The following is a 15,713-nucleotide window of genomic DNA, read 5'->3' as shown; positions in this document are numbered from 1 at the left end:
GCACTCGCCCATCTCGCTGTCCCCCAGCATTTCTCACCCAGCGTTTCTGTGCCCTCCCTGAGCTCCCTGCACCCAGCGCTGCTGGCTCCTGGCACACAGAGCCCGGCCATGGCCCAGCCTCATGCTGCCACACCTCCAGCACCAACATTCTGCCCTGCGAGGGACTTTGCTTTCTCCTCAGCTCCAGCCTGAACCTTCCAAGCTGCATTTGGAGGAGGTTTCCTGCAATTCCCACTGCCAAGGAAAGCTCTGTCTCCTGCTGGTCACAAACAGAGAAGGGCTGGAGGGAGATGTGGTGGTCAGAAGCTGCCTGGGGCATGGGGACCATTAAATTATTGAGTGTTTAAATATTCCATGAAAGACGGAGAGGTATTAACAAAACACCTACAAGTAGCTGGATGGCTGAGCCCAGAGAGTGGTGGTGAATACTGCTGCATCCAGCTGGCAGCCAGTCACCAGTGGTGTCTCTATGTGCTCTGTGCTGGGGCCAGTCCTGTTCAATATTTTTATTGACAACATGGATGAAGGTGTAGTGTCTTTCAATAGTAAATCTGCAGATGACACTAAGCTGAGAGCGTGTGTCCATCTGATGGAAGGTAGGATGGCTCTGCAGATAGACCTGGAACAGTTGGATGGATGGGCAGAGTCCAGTAAGATGAAGTTTAACAAGACCAAGTGCTGGGTCCTGCACTTTGGCCACAACAACCCCTGCAGTGCTACAGGCTGGGGACAGAGTGGCTGGAGAGCGGCCAGGCAGAAAGGGACCTGGGGGCACTGATGGACAGCAGGCTGGACATGAGCCAGCAGTGTGCCCAGGTGGGCAAGAAGGCCAATGGCTCCTGGCCTGGATCAGGAATGGTGTGGCCAGTAGGAGCAGGGCTTCTGTGCCACCCCTAACCTGCCCCCAGCTCTGCACACAGACATTGCTGCTGCAGCTCCAGAGAAGGCAACAAAGGGGGATCTATGGTGAGAACTTTGCTGGGAGATCCTTTATTTTGTTTAAATCCACCAAGGGCACAGGTCCTCATTGACACAGTCTGTGGGTCACAGTGAAGATGTGGAGAAACAAAACGAGATATGGCAGAATCAATGGGTTTTGTTTTGGGACAATATTATAAAAGTAAAACAATGACAAAAAACCTCCAAAATGAAACCAACAAGAAGTATAAAAGATGACTTTTATTATGAGTGACTTGCAGAAACTGGCCAGAACTTTAATGTTTCTGAAACCATCCAGTCATCAGGCTCCACACTGCAGCCTTGAGGTCCTGGTTCCTCAGGCTGTAGATGAGGGGGTTCAGGGCTGGAGGCACCAGCGAGTACAGAACTGACACGGCCAGATCCAGGGATGGGGATGAGATGGAGGAGGGTTTCAGGTAGGCAAACATAGCAGTGCTGACAAACAGGGAGACCACAGCCAGATGAGGGAGGCAGGTGGAAAAGGCTTTGTGCCGTCCCTGCTCAGAGGGGATCCTCAGCACAGCCCTGAAGATCTGCACATAGGAGAAAACCATGAACACAAAGCAGCTAAATACTAGACAGACAGAAAATACAAGAAGCCCAAGTTCCCGGAGTTTGGAGTGTGAGCAGGAGAGCTTGAGGATGTGTGGGATTTCACAGAAGAACTGGCCCAGGGCATTGCCCTGGCACAGGGGCAGGGAAAATGTATTGGCTGTGTTCAACAGAGCATAGAGAAAGGCACTGGCCCAGGCAGCTGCTGCCATGTGGGCACAAGCTCTGCTGCCCAGGAGGGTCCCATAGTGCAGGGGTTTGCAGATGGACACGTAGCGGTCGTAGCACATGATGGTCAGGAGGGAAAACTCTGTGCAAATAAAGAAGATAAAGAAAAAGACCTGTGCAGCACATGCTGAGTAGGAGATGGTGCTGGTGTCCCAGAGGGAATTGTGCATGGCTTTGGGGACAGTGGTGCAGATGGAGCCCAGGTCGCTGAGGGCCAGGTTGAGCAGGAAGAAGAACATGGGCGTGTGCAGGTGGTGGCCGCAGGCTACGGCGCTGATGATGAGGCCGTTGCCCAGGAGGGCAGCCAGGGAGATGCCCAGCAAGAGGCAGAAGTGCAGGAGCTGCAGCTGCCGCGTGTCTGCCAATGCCAGCAGGAGGAAGTGCCTGATGGAGCTGCTGTTGGACATTTGTTCATTCTGGACATTGTGGACTGCTGAAAGAGGACATTGACAAAGTTCGATCAAATTTTTTGAGTCAATTCTATGTATTTTTTTTGGAATCTCTGCAAAATCATTTCTCTTCCTGGGAGGAAATTTGGCTAAACTATTTTTCATTTTGAGTTTGTGCTGCTGAGTACCTGCCTCATCTTTAGCACTGCTCTCAGGCTGAACACTGGGGAGCCCAGAGGGAAAACAGGGCTCCCTGTGCCCCAGTGCAGTCAGTGCTAGTCCCCACCCAGGAGTACTTTGATCATTACAATTTGTCTGTTTCAGGGTGCCTGCACTTAAAAAATTCTTGAAAAATAAAGTGGACTTTTTGAACAGTCCAGTTTAAAACTAATTTCTCCAAACCCTTCTCTCTTTCCCTGTGCAGCTGAACGTGGAGGGATGCAAAGGGTTCCTCTGGCTCTCTGCTGCCTGGAGTTGTGCCTGCTGGGAGCTGTTTCTCTCTATCCAAGCCCTGTCCCTGCCAGTGCTGCCAGAGCCCAGCCCAGCCCTGGGGGCTCAGCTCTGCCCTGCAGACCCCTCCCAGCACAGGGCACTGCCCAGGGGCATCTCCCTGGCAGCAGGGCCTTAAGGGCAGGCCAGACAAACAGAGATGCTCCAAGCCAAAGTGCTGCTGCTGCTGCTGTGTGTAGGGAGAGGAGGCTGAGCAGGCACTTTCTGAGGGAGATCTGAGGCCCATCTGCTGATGCCCAGGCTGACAGTGCAGGAGTCCCAGTGACACAGCCAAAGCTGACAGCCCCTTTCCCTTCCCTTTAGGAGAAAGCTGAGAGCAGCCCTGGCCATGCAGCACCATCTCCAGAGCAGGAGGAATCTGCCCTGATGGGGGTGGCTCCTTGCACCTGGAACTTCTCCCCTGCAGCGTCCATGGGGAGCTGCCAGGCAGGCTGAGAGCTGCCCCTGGCAGGTGGCACATGCCCTGGGCTGGCCAAGAGCCCTGAGGGCTGCAGGAGCTGCTCTGCAGGACAGCCCTGGGCAGCCCTGGCTGCAGCCCCAGCTTCAGGCCCTGCAGCCGTCCCTGGCAGCAGGAGCCGTCCTGCCCTGTCCCTCTGACGGTGCCCGGGGAAGCCCCGCTCTGCAGCACATCCTCCTCCTCCTCCTCCTCCTGCTCCTGCTGCTCCTGTGGCACAGAGAAACTGGGAGAGTCCTCCTGACACATCCCCCAGGCTCTGGGGTGTGCTGGCTTCAGGAGATCCCTCCAGGAGCACAGGGGACATTGCCCTGCACCCACACACTCACCATGCACAGGGCTGTGAAGATCTTTCCCCAAGTGAAGTCTCAGCTCAATGTCTTCCCAATCCTGATTGCCTTCAGCCTGTCTCTGCCTGGCTCCTGTCCCCTCAGTGCCTGCAGGCAGAGCCCTCAGCCCTGCTGGGCTGGGAGAGGAGCTGGCCCTGGAAGAGCTGTTCCTTTAAAGCTCAGCAGCACAGACACAGCACAAGGACTTTAATGAGCCTCTTGGGGATTTGGTGTTGTTTATATCAGACTCAGTCCCTGAGAGTATCTTCAAGAACTTCTCAAGAACTCCAAGTTAAATTTAGACTCCAAAGTTTCTGAAGTTTTAATGGGTCCCACTGAGGGACATGACTGAGCAAGTGTCCCCAGGTTGCAGTGAGAGCAGAACACTGGAGGCAGTGATGTGATTTAACAAAAATATGTGGATATTGATCTAGTACTGATATCCAACTGTGACAGACAAAGACTCTCTAACAGTTTAAAGTTAGAAAGTCTATGTTTATTGTGACGCTGGGCAGTGTGCGGGACAGCAGGGAAAAGGAGGCAATGAGGCCCCAGGCCTGCAAGGGTCACTTGTCTCCTGCTCCTGCCTCAGGCCAGGCTCAGCAGCCATGGCCAAAGTGCTGCCCAAGTTGGCTCTGGCAGGGCTGTCTTGCAGCTGCTGCCCATGCCTGTGCCCTGTGCAGCCCAGGCTGTCCTACGGTGTCCCTGCCCTGCACCTCTGTCCCTGCAGGCTGTGGGCATCCCCTGGCTGCCCCACCTGGCTGGGCCCTTCCTTTGCTGACAGCTCTGCCTCCTGCCTGCCCCTGCCTGTCCACACAAAGCCTTGGGCTGACCCAGCCTCCTTCTGGGGGATGTGTTGCACCACAGCGCTGCCCTGGGAGAGAAATTCCTGTCTCCTTGTGTCTAGTCTGGGCCTCACCAGCTGCCCTTGGCATCGATTTTTTGGTTCTCTCTGGCTGTTCTCTACTACATTAAACACATCCACCATCTCTGAAAGCACCCTTCAGTCCCTCCCAGGCCTCTCCTCTGCTGTCCTCAGTCTCCACCCCACTGAGCACCGAGCTCTTCTGTCCCTGTACAGTGCTCATGTGCTTGAGGCCATGGCTGCCTGGACAAGAAGGATGGTTCTTTTCTACAGGAAGGAAACCACAGAGCCCCAGGGATTTGAAGGCAGATCAGAGGCAGTCACCAGAGGCCAAGGCAAGCCAGACCTTTCTGTCCTTGCAGCTTTTGTCTGAAAGCAACCCTTGGATATTTGTGGAGTTTTGGAGGTGGAATTGCATTTCAGCCATGAGTGCCTGGACCAGAATGACAGTTCTTCGCCACAGGAAGGAAAGGGCAGAGCCCCAGTGTTTCAAAGGCTGATTAGAGGCAGCCCCAAGGAGGCCAAGGCCAGCCAGACCTGTTGGTCTTGGCAGTGTTTGTCTGGGAGCTGTCCTTGGATATAAGGAATTTTGGAGGCGGATTCCCAATTTTGGTTATGGACACCTGCATTGAAAGATGTTCTTTTCCATGAAAAGAAAAGCACACCCACCCTCCCCCCCATTGTTTTGAAGACAGATGAGAGGTGGCCCCCAACATGCCAAGGCCAGCCAGAGCTTTCTGTTCTGGCAGGTTTCATATGGGATAATCTGTAGATTTAATCAAATATGGAGTTAGAATCCCAGTTTCAGCCATGAACCCCTGGAGGAAAAAGAGACTTCTTACCCACAGGAAGGAAAGCACACAACTACAGGGCTAGATGAGAAGCAACCCTCAACATGCCAAGGTCAGCTGGACCAGTCAGGCCAAGCCAACCAGAACTGTTCCATGTTCTTGGATCCCTGGAGCCCTGCAGCATCACAATGTTCTCTTGGTTCCATGAGGACCCGTAGTATGACAAGAGATCTTTGTTTCCATAAGGCCCAGCAATACCACAATGGTTTCCTTGGCTCTGCAGTGGCAGAATGGCGCCTTGCTTCCATGAGGTCTTGCAGTGTCAAAGTGGTTTCCTTGGTTCCATGGAAATGCACAATGGCACAATGGACCCTTGGTTCTATTGGGCTCCCCAGGATCACAATGGAGCCTTGGTTCCACAAAGCCTGGCTGTGTCACACTGGCCTCTGCTTTCATGACGACCTATAGTGTCACACTGGCCCCTTGGTGCCATGGGGACTCAGGGTGCCAGAATGTTCTCATTGCTTCTGTGAGGCCCTGTAGTGTCACAAAGATCTCCTTGTATCCACAAGGCCCTGAAGAGCCCCTTGATTCAACAAGGCTCAAAGTGCCATAATAGTCTTCAGGATTCCATGAGGCCCTGCAGTGTCACAAGGGCTCCTTGGTTCCATGAGGCCCTGAAGTACAGAATGGCCTCTTGATTCCACTAGGCCCCTCACTGTCACATCAGTTCTTAGTTCCATGCAGCCCTGTAGTGTCACAATGGTCTCCTTGGTTCCACAGAGTTAAAATGTCCCCGTGGTCTCATGGAGCCCCACTACGATCCCCTTGATTCCATGAGGCCCTGCCGTGCTACAATGAGCCCTTGGTTAAACGAGGCCTTGCAGTGTCACAATGGCCCCTTGGTTCCAGTGGGTCCAGAAGTGTCCTAATGGTCTCCATGGTTCCATGAGGCCCCAGAATGTCACAATGGACTTTTGGTTCCGTAGGGTTCCATATGCAAACAACAGTCTCCTTGTCTCCAGAGTGTCATAATGAATCTTTTGTTCCATAAGGTGCCTGGCCTTCCACAGCCTCTCAGAGACCGTTTACCCCTCAGGGTCCCCAACAGCCCCTTATGGCCTCTCATGACCCCTAACAATACATCACAGTTCACAGCCCCTCATGGCCCCTCACTGCCCCTCACAGCCCCTCTCAGCCTCTCATGGCCCCTCACAGCCCTTCACAGCCCCTCATGGCCACTCACAGCCCCAGGCCTGGGGCTCCTCCAAAAGGAGTAGGGGTCAGGCCCTGCTTGTTCTCCTTTTATTTCGGTCCCTTCACAGCCACGAGTGCAGAAAGGCTGAAATGGAGCCTTTCCCCAGCGTTTCCCTCGGGGTTAACTGTGGGCTGAAGCTCTGTGCTGGCGCTGGCCTGAGCGCCACCATCCCTGCAGCCGCCAGGCCTTTGCTGTCCCCCCGTGTCCGTTCCCTGTCCCCGAGTCCCGCCCGGCTCTGGCAGCAGCAGCAGCCGCAGCGCAGGGGGCACCGGTCCGGCCCAGCCGGGGCTCCCGGCCAGGAGCAGCAGCAGCGCCGGCCCCTTCCCACCTGCTCCTGCCTCAGCTCCCAAGGGCTTTTTCCAGCTCAATTCTGGACTAGAGCAACAATCACCCACACACAGCCCTGACTCCTCAGGGCCCGCCTGTGCTGCCCTGAGCCAGCCCTCAGAGAAAGAAAGGATCGGGTTCCAGCGCTGTTTTCAGCACTGTTTTACTCATCCTGAGCTGACAGCAGGAGGCTGCTGCTGCCTTTGCCTTGGGAATTGGAGAACCTGGCTGCTCTTGCCACTCTTCTGCTTGCCAATTGAAATTTATCTGTAAAACTGCAATTGCCTTTTTCGATCAGCGCTACCCAGAGTGCATTTGTGATAGTGAATTTAGGAATCCTTAAAATCAGAGGGGTTTGAGAAAGCTGCAAAAGGCAGCCCTCAGAGACAGCAGAACTGTGATTAGAGCTAAGTGGTAGCCATACGATTTGTCAGCAGAAAAGTTATAATAGAAGTAGAAAGTAAGGACAAATAGAACAATGTTTTTTGTATTAACGCTTGGTAGACTAACTCCCTAAGCTACAGAGAAGAATATCTAGTGAGATATTAGGAAATTCTAAGCTTGAGCTCTGTGCATTGTGTTTTAAGGCTAACAAGCATGTATTGTACTCAAAATAAGCAAGCACTGTTTTAATCAAAGGTACCTGTGCTTATAGTGGTTGGATGGAACTACCGTCAATATGCTTTTGCTTTGTGGGATTGGTAAAACAACTTTTAAAGTAAGTTGTAACATTGAGTTCTTTGTCTGCTGCTGAGGACATGAGCTGCTGGCATCTTCCCATTGTCATAACCATGTAATGAGACTGATGCTGGAAAATAAACAGCTCGAGACACGTTCCTCAGCAGTCCTGTCCTGTTGGTGATTTGTACTTTGCCCCTGACAGGGAATTGGTGAACTCAGGCTTTTGGTCACAGGCATCATGATTAGCAGATCTTGAAACGCTCTCAAGTCCCCGAGCACAAAGTCAAAGAGAATTAAAGCAGCCACACAGGACATATTTGCAGTGCTCAAACACAGCCCTGCTGCTGCTGCTGCTGCTGAAATAGAATCAACTGACAGAGGCCATCACAGAAATTGCCTCAGGAATGTCAAATCAAATGAAAGAATCCACCAGGAGAAAGAGAAACCAGAACTTCTTGACTCCCTCCATTGTTTCTTCCGAGCAGCAGCAGCAAATGGAGATGCCCAGAGGTATTTCCAGCTGCTGCTGGTCCCAGCTGGAGCCCAGCCTGCTGCCCAGGCCCAGCGGGAAGCTGAGCCCAGCCCGGGCAGCTCCCGCAGTGTCGGGAGCTCAGCGCACGCGGGGCCAGGCCCAGAGCCCCGGGCACGGCCGCCCATTGCGGGGCAGCAGCGCAGACGGAATGTCCTGCGGCCCAAACCTCCTGCTCCTGCCACACAGCGCCAGCGCTCTCTCCCTCCTCCTCCTCTCCCAGCACGGCACAAATTCCAGCTCCAAGGAGGCTGCCCCAGAGAGGGCTCAGGCTCCTGCCTCAGCCTCAGTGTCCCTGCACAGGAACAGGGCATCTTTCAGGCACTTCCACAACTCAGGGTTCCCATTTCATGGGGAATCTGGGATGAAAATGGCCTTGTTAGGAAGGACAAAAGCAGAGGGAATGAATTGGAAATTATTAGGAAAAATGATCCTTTGTACAGGCAAAGCTCACTAAGTCATTCCCTGCATTTCTCCTTTTCACATTCTTCCAGTCATCTCCTCAGAGGTCCAGCTTATTCTGGTGCCTTTCATGAACTGATTGTACTCTTGATTTATATCAATGCAGGAGATGTAGAAGCATCTGAACTGAACACTGAAACAAACTGCCTCTGTCAGCCCATTTTCATGTACTACATCACTTTCAAGATGTCCATGGGGGTGTTGGAATGATTATCACACAGCTCTCCATTTCTGGCTGCAGGCTCTGGAGATTCTTTCTCTGCATTCAGTCAGGCTTGCATTGCCTAACAATTCCTGGGAGCCCCTCATGTTTTCTTAGGGTAGAACAGTAACAAAGAAAACCTCACCAATGGCACAATTGCCCAGCCCACAAGGAAAAGAAAGAACAAGCTGTAAAGTTCTTCAAACATTTGTCCTGCTTTGCAGCAAGAGTCGTGCTGCTCTCACGGTGTGGAAAGCCAAGAGAAGCTGCAGCTGGTGGCACATCTTGTGACAGAAGCTGCACCTGGTTCTCCAGGAAAGGTTCTTGGAAAGAGCAAACAGAACTGTGGACAAGATTCTGGAAGAACTGAAAGAGCTTTTAAGAAATTAAATGAAAACAGAAAGAAACAAACCAAGATGTTTTCTCTGTTTATTTTTATGCTCCCCTTTGCATTGTTTCTCCATGCCATTAATTCCAAATGGATCTCACCTCTAAGAACCATGAGTTGGCATGTTTTAGAGACTGTCAAATACCATGAGCTATACACAGTTTGCCTTCCCCTGCTTTTTTTTTTTTTTTTATTTTTTTTGGAAAGCACTGCTGGCGAGATAAGTGCAGTGCTTGGGTCAAGAACAAATTCTGCATTCAGGGAATGCGCTCCGATAGTGTTTGACCCTCAGCAGGTACAATGCACAGCAGCGACCGAGGGGATTCCTGTGCCGCTGTGCAGGAGTCCAGACTCTGGGTCATGGCTGAACTCAGCAAAGTTCCCGTGTTTGGACAGGCTCAGGGGCTGCCCCTGGGGAGCGCGGGGCTCGGCGCGGGGGCGAGTGGGCAGCGGACAAATGGACACGGGGACAAACGGCCCCAGAGCTTCAGTTGCAGCGGCAGCAGCGAAAGTAGCGGCAGCGGCAGCAGCAGTGAAAGCAGTGAAAGAAGCAACTTTATCGACTCCCTCTCGCTTCTCCTCTCCCTCTCCCGCAGTCCCGCACCCTCTCCCGCTCTCCCTTTCCTGGTGTCCCCTCCTCTCCCAGTCTCTCTCTCCATGTTCGGCCGGGCCATGGCCCCTGCTGCCACCGGCCCCGGGCGGGGCTGCCCCGTGCCCGGCCCCGCCCGTCCCGCCGCGGTCTCGCCTCCGGCCGGCTCTGGCCGTGCTGGCGGTGGCGCTGCCGGGTGGGCATCAGTGCCTGGGGCTGGGGTGGCATCGCCTCCCTTTGGCTCCGCCTGGCCCGAGCCCGGTGCCGGCCCCGGCCCCGGCTCCTCCCGAGGCCCATGGAGGACACAGGCGGCGCGGCCGCTCCCGCCGCCTCCGCTGCGGCTTGCCCGGCCCGAGCTCCGCCGCTCGGCAGCGCGGCCACCGGCCCCGAGCCGCCGCTGTCCCATTCCCGGGAGCGAACGCCTGGGCATGGTCGGCCCGGGGTGCTTGAGGGGCGCTCGGGGGCCCTTGCTGGCCCCGGGCCGAGCGCTGACAGCCGCGTCCCGCCCGCAGGGAAGGCGCAGCAGGCCCTGAAGGAGCAGGACAGGCTGGGCTCGCTGCTGGGGCGCGGCGGCTTCGTCAGCGTCTTCGCGGCCACGCGGCTCTCGGATGGCGCCCCGGTGAGCGGCGGGGCCGGCGGCGGGCGCAGGAGGAGGGGGCAGACGAGGAGGAGGGCGGAGGATGGGGCTGGGTAGCGCAGGCGGCCAGCTGAGCCCGCTGCTGCCCTTGGCTTGCAGGTGGCCATCAAAAGGGTGCCACGGAAGCGCGTCCGGCACTGGGGCGAGCTGGTGAGTGAGCGGGGCCAGCGGCAGCAGCCGGGCCGTGCCGGGCGGGGATGAGCCAAGCCCCGGAAGGGTGGAAGCCGCCAGGACTCCCCGAGGGAGAGCGGGCGTGGGGCCAGCGCAGGGCGCAGAGCATGCCGGGCTGGCTGAGGGCTCCCCGAGCCCCGGCACGGCATCGGCCCCACTGACAGCATCGTGCTCCTCCCGCAGCCCGACGGCACCAGCGCACCCCTGGAGATCGTGCTGCTGGCCAAGGTGTCCACTGGCTTCCCTGGTGTGGTCCAGCCGCTGGAGTGGCTTGAGCTCGCCAACGACATCTTGATGGTGCTGGAGTGGCCAGAGCGCTGTCAGGACCTGCAGCATTTCATTACGGCACGGGGGTTCCTGCCCGAGGAGGTGGCACGGGAGCTGTTCCGCCAGGTGCTGGAGCCCGTGCGGCACTGCACCAGCTGCGGGGTCCTGCACAGGGACATCAAACCAGAGAACAGCCTGCTTGACCTGCACACCAGCCAGGCCAAATTGATTGACTTTGGCTGTGGCACCTGCCTGCAAGACACAGCCTACACTCACTTTGCAGGTGAGCCCATGCAGGGGTGTGCTCCTGGTCCCGGAATCTCATGGCCCAAGATCTCACAGCCCAAGCTGGGTGTGGCAGCAGGGATTCTCTCTTTTGCAGACGTTCAGTCTTCAGCTGAGTTGCTTTTGAGCAAGGCTGAGTGGGGAGCCAGCTTCCAGCCCTGCTGGCAGCTTTTGCCCACGACTTTGCCCAGGACCTGGGCTGGGCCTGGGGCAGCCTAACAAAAACACCCATGGGTGGGGGTAGCAGAGAGGGGGGGCAGAACCTGAGCCCCAGCCAGTTTGGTGTGCAGGTGAGAAAGGGCTTGGACTGCTCCACTCACCTGGTTTGCTTTGGGTTCATAATGTTTTTGGGGCAATGAAGGCAGGGAGGATGAGGGCATTGTTATAAATGGTGTTCAATTTGTGTTGCATTGGGGCTGGGTTGGGAATTGTTGTTTTGGGGTGAGTTGATGGGTGTTTGTTGTGGGTCCTGGGGAGGGGAGGTCCAGGGTTTGGTGGGGGTGATAGTCGAAGGGAGGTGGGAGGTGATTGGACAGGGGACTTGATCAATCATTCGATGCCCTGAGAAAATGATTGTTCCAGAATGAATATTGATAAGGACCAATGAGAACACCGGAAAAGCACCAATCAACGTGCGGATCCAAACCCCACCAATCCTGGACCCGAGAGGGGTTATAAAATGAGGGTTTGGTTGGGTTGGGGTTCTTCTCCTTCTGAGGGATGTACTATATGGGGGGGAACCCAGTGTGTTTGGGATATGTTGTTATCTTTGGGTTGTTGCGTGGGAGTTTGGGCTTATCTCAAACTCCCTGTCCTCTGTAGTTTGTTTTGATAAATAAGAGCCTATTTCCTTCTCAAAATCTGGCCTCATTCCAATTCATAACAGCATGGTTTTTCACCAGCACTGAGTGGGTTCTTCCTTGCTACGGTCAGGCCTTACCAGGGTTTCTACTGCACTCTTCCAGCACCAGTGGCTTCTTTCCCAACCCCAAGTCTGTACACAAGTCCCAGGTGCTGGCGAGAGGGGGCAGTGGTCACCCCGTGTGCCACTGGGGCAGGCCCCGCATGCCCAGGGATGCTGGGGCCAGGCTCTGGGAGCAGCAGCATCCCCCTGCTGAACTTCATCTGTATTCCATAGGAACACGGTCATACAGCCCCCCGGAATGGAGCCACTTTGGCTGGTACTATGGCAAGCCAGCTACCATCTGGTCCCTGGGCATCCTGCTGCAGCAGATGGTCTGCGGGGAGCACCCTTTCAGGAGGGGCCAGAACATCAGCTGGGACCATCAGCTCTCGCTGCCACAAGGGCTCTCTCAAGGTGGATCCTCATCTCTGGCCACGGGGGGAATCCCAGTGCTGGGAGACAGCAGCGGGCTCGTGGGCATCCCGCTCTGGCAGCTGCTGAGGAGGTGGCACATGTCCTGCTCACCTGCTCTCCTCCAAAACAGGGAATTGATGGGAAAGCTTAGGCCCAGCTCTGAGCACATCCAGCAAGGCCTGGGCACGGGAATAGTGGGGCAAAGCCAACTGGAGCCTTCTCCAACTGCCCGGGGTTTCTGGTTTCTGTGCCCAGAGTGCCAAGATCTGATCAGGCGGTGTTTATCCATGCTGGACTTGGAAAGGCCCTCATCGGAAGAGCTGCTTTGTCATCCTGGGATACAGGATATTCATCTGCCCTAGAAGAAGGGAGAGAGCCACAGGCACACTTTGATGCAGGGCCCTGGTAAGTTACAGCTCCACACATGCCTGGGCAATGAGTAGCAAAGGAACCCAGACTTTTTTGTCCTGCCCGTGTCACTGCCCAGGGCTCATCAGATGGGCACACACAGCCCTTGTGCTGGAGCTGAGCTGCTCTGCCCAGCACTGGTGGTTGCCATCTGAGCTGGTTTTGCTTGTCCTGGTTCCCTGACAGCTGGGGCCCTGGGCAGAACCCTGAGAGCCTGGTCTCAGCCCAGGGAAGGAGAAGGAGCCCCTGGAGAAGCTGTGCCAGGTGGGGCTGCTGCTGCTGGAGAGAGCGAGGACGACATCAAGGATGACAACCTCTTCCTGGACCTGCCCACTGGCCAGCTGAAGATGCTGGACTTTGACTGGGGCACCTTCTTCAAAGCAAGGCTCCACAGGGAATTTGCAGATGAGTCCACACGCAGGGGGATGCTCCCAGAATTGGGCATTGCACAGCCTGGCCAGGAACCAAAGGTTCCCCCTTTGCTGGGGCGGGTGCAGCTGATCCTTCAGTCGCTGCCCAGCTGCTTTTGGCAGGGCTGGGGCATGGGCTGGGGTGGGTACAAAATGGGAGTGGGTTCCTGGCCCTGACAACAGCCCCCAGCACCCACCGTGCCCCGGGCTGGGGCTGGGGCTGGGGCAGCCAGCCCGACACAAACAAAGCCCCATGGTGGGAGCAGAGGTGGGACTCCAGAAGCTGTACAGGGGCTGCTTTGCTGTGCAGGCAAGGAAGGGCTGGGCTGCTCCACTGCCCTTGTTTGCTTTGGGGTCACCGTTATTGTGGGGGGCAGTGCAGGGGGAAGGGAGAAAGCCTGGGCCTCCCTCACCCATGGGTGGGTTTTTCCCTGGCATGCAGGGGTTGGGCCTTCCTCAAGCCCCTGGCAGAAATAAGATTTTTGACCTTTTTTCTTGTTTGCCCCTTTGTCTGTAATTTATTTTCAATAATTTGTTGTATGTTTTCCTAGAGGAAGCGTTCCAGGTGGGCTCCAGTCTGGATTGGGAAGTGCTTGGGAGCAGCTGCGGCGTGGATGGGCCATGACCTTGGAGAAGGCTGAGGACATCGTTTGGGACCAGCTTTTCTTCCAGCGGGGGAGGGCGTGAGGTGGGTCCCTGTGTGCTTGGCAGGGTGGGATCAGAGCTTTTGGGAGATGGCAGCGAGCACAGGAGCATCCTGCTCTGGGCAGCTGCTGAGGGCTGGATGTGCCCTGGCTGGCTGCAGGCTGGGCACATGTCCTGCCCTCCTGCTCTGTGCCAAAGGCCGCAGGGATGGGCAGCTCTGGGCACCGCTCTGAGCACGGCCAGCATGGCCTGGGCACCGCGGGAGGCTGGGACAAGGGCACAGGAGCCTTCAGCTGACGGGCGGTTTCTGCTTTCTCTCCTTGCAGCCGGGCTCTGCAGGTGCTGAGGCTGCTCTGGGCTCTGCCAGGGCTCTGCTGAGCTCAGCACCGGGCCAGAATCAGCCAAAGAAGAAATGGTGTGACCTGCAGCACAGACTTGCTTGAGCATTTTGGCAGCACAGCCCAAGTTTGCAGAGTGTACAGCTCCAAGGGAAAACATGACACCCCCCAGAAAATAAATTTGTTCAATAACTTCTGAAATGAAATCAATCTGGGATGACCCCAAATAATATTTTTCATCTTGCTCAAGCTGTAGCTCAGCCCTTCTCTGAACAGTTCTCTCCTCCACCTGCCTTTTACTTCCCAACTGCTCCCTCTTTTCCCCCAGTGAGTTCCCAGCCCATTGCAGTCTCCATCACACTGTTGCCTTCCTTGGTGCCCCTCACCATGAGGAAAGCAGAGCCCCCGGTTTAGGGACTCATCCTGTCACTGGCTGAGGAGCAGCAATGTCTCAGAGGTCCAGTGGGATTTTAGCGTCATTCAGAGCCCCTCTCCAGCCCTCAGCTCTCCTCACTGCTGAGCTCCCTCTCCCTTTTCCTCGTCCTTGCAGCAGGATGAGCTCTGTGAATCCCCTTGAGCCTCCCCACTCTTCCCAGCCCACGCACCCACCTCAATTAGGCTGAAGCTGAAGCTTCTCTGTCCCCTGTGGCACACCAGCCCAGTGCCCTGTGCGGGGAGCCCCAGCCCCAGAGCACAGCACACAACAGTGCAGTCCGGGCTGCAGCAGCTGCCCTGCAGCCCTGGCTTGGCTGTTTGTGGCAAGGGAATGCTCCCTGTGTCCAGCTGTCCCTGCAGGATGGCCCCAGGGCAGAGCCCAGCCGGGCTCCCACTGCAGCCCCTGGAGCTTGGGGCAGACAGTGCTCCCAGAGCTGAGGTTCCTGGGGAGCACCTGGAGCTGTGCCTTGCACTCTGTTGCCGTGTGTCACAGTGCAGGCTGGCTCGTGCTGTGTGAATGTACCAGCCCTGGTTTGACTGCCAGGGGCCTCGCCCAGTCACATCTCTCCCAGGGCTGCAGCATTTCACTGGCCAGAATCTGACAAGGCATAGAGATCAGAGCAATGAAAATATCCAGACTGGGTTTCTCAAAGGCCCTTTAGAAGGAAGGGCTTGAGAATAAACGCTCTCTGTTTGACACATGAACATCGGGGTGAGTGCTCTCTCTGTCTCCAACCCACTCCCCCTCCAGCCAACGTTACAGCCACCCACTCCCTCACACATCCCCCTCGTGCCTTCCCACTGCCGTGTCCTGTCAGGGCTTCCCAGCCCCTCATCTCTTCATGGCCCCATCCCCTCAGGGGCTGCCCCAGCCCAGCCAAGCTGCCCGGCAGCAGCGCCGCAGCCCCACAGCAGCTCCAGAGGAGCCCCATCCAGAGGCACCCGGGAGCCCTCAGCAATCCAGCCAGCAGCACGCGGGCAGGAGGACACAGAGGGCACTTCCTGCCTGGCACAGGGCTTGTGGCCATCTCCAGGCACCGCTCTCACAGGGATCCCCGCAGCTCTGGCCCCTGGCCAGCCGCTCTGTCACCAGCACAAAAGCTTCCGCAGAACCACCAAAGGCCAAGGGGCTTCTGGCCATTTTCCCTGCCACACTGCACGCCTGGGCAGCTGGCCGAGCCCAGGCACCCTTGTCCCCCTCTTCCCCTATGCCCTGCAGAGCCTGGGTAGCAAAAGAAAGCTCCTGGGAGTCTGTGTATTGTAACAAACTCTATATTCATATATT

General features: G+C 56.2%; 2 protein-coding genes across 2 annotated transcripts; one reads left to right on the top strand and one right to left on the bottom strand.

Moving 5' to 3' along the window:
- Positions 1 to 1,214: 1,214 nt before the first annotated feature.
- On the bottom strand, positions 1,215 to 2,147 carry LOC139603704 (olfactory receptor 14J1-like). The gene has a single exon (XM_071454591.1). The coding sequence runs from the start codon at positions 2,145 to 2,147 to the stop codon at positions 1,215 to 1,217; it is 933 nt and encodes a 310-aa protein (XP_071310692.1).
- A 7,435-nt stretch (positions 2,148 to 9,582) lies between these two features.
- On the top strand, positions 9,583 to 12,554 carry LOC139603736 (serine/threonine-protein kinase pim-1-like). Its single transcript, XM_071454631.1, is given in 6 exon segments — positions 9,583 to 9,610; positions 9,613 to 10,133; positions 10,251 to 10,301; positions 10,506 to 10,872; positions 12,013 to 12,192; positions 12,448 to 12,554. Coding segments are annotated over 6 exon segments (1,254 nt in total).
- The last annotated feature ends 3,159 nt before the right edge of the window (positions 12,555 to 15,713 follow it).

Source organism: Agelaius tricolor, unplaced genomic scaffold (genome assembly GCF_023055355.1).
Source record: "Agelaius tricolor isolate 1412-34295 unplaced genomic scaffold, bAgeTri1.0.p SCAF_40, whole genome shotgun sequence".
Taxonomy (NCBI): Eukaryota; Metazoa; Chordata; class Aves; order Passeriformes; family Icteridae; genus Agelaius; species Agelaius tricolor.
The sequence above is the reverse complement of the archived record's forward strand: the minus strand, read 5'-3'. Positions and strand labels throughout refer to the sequence as shown.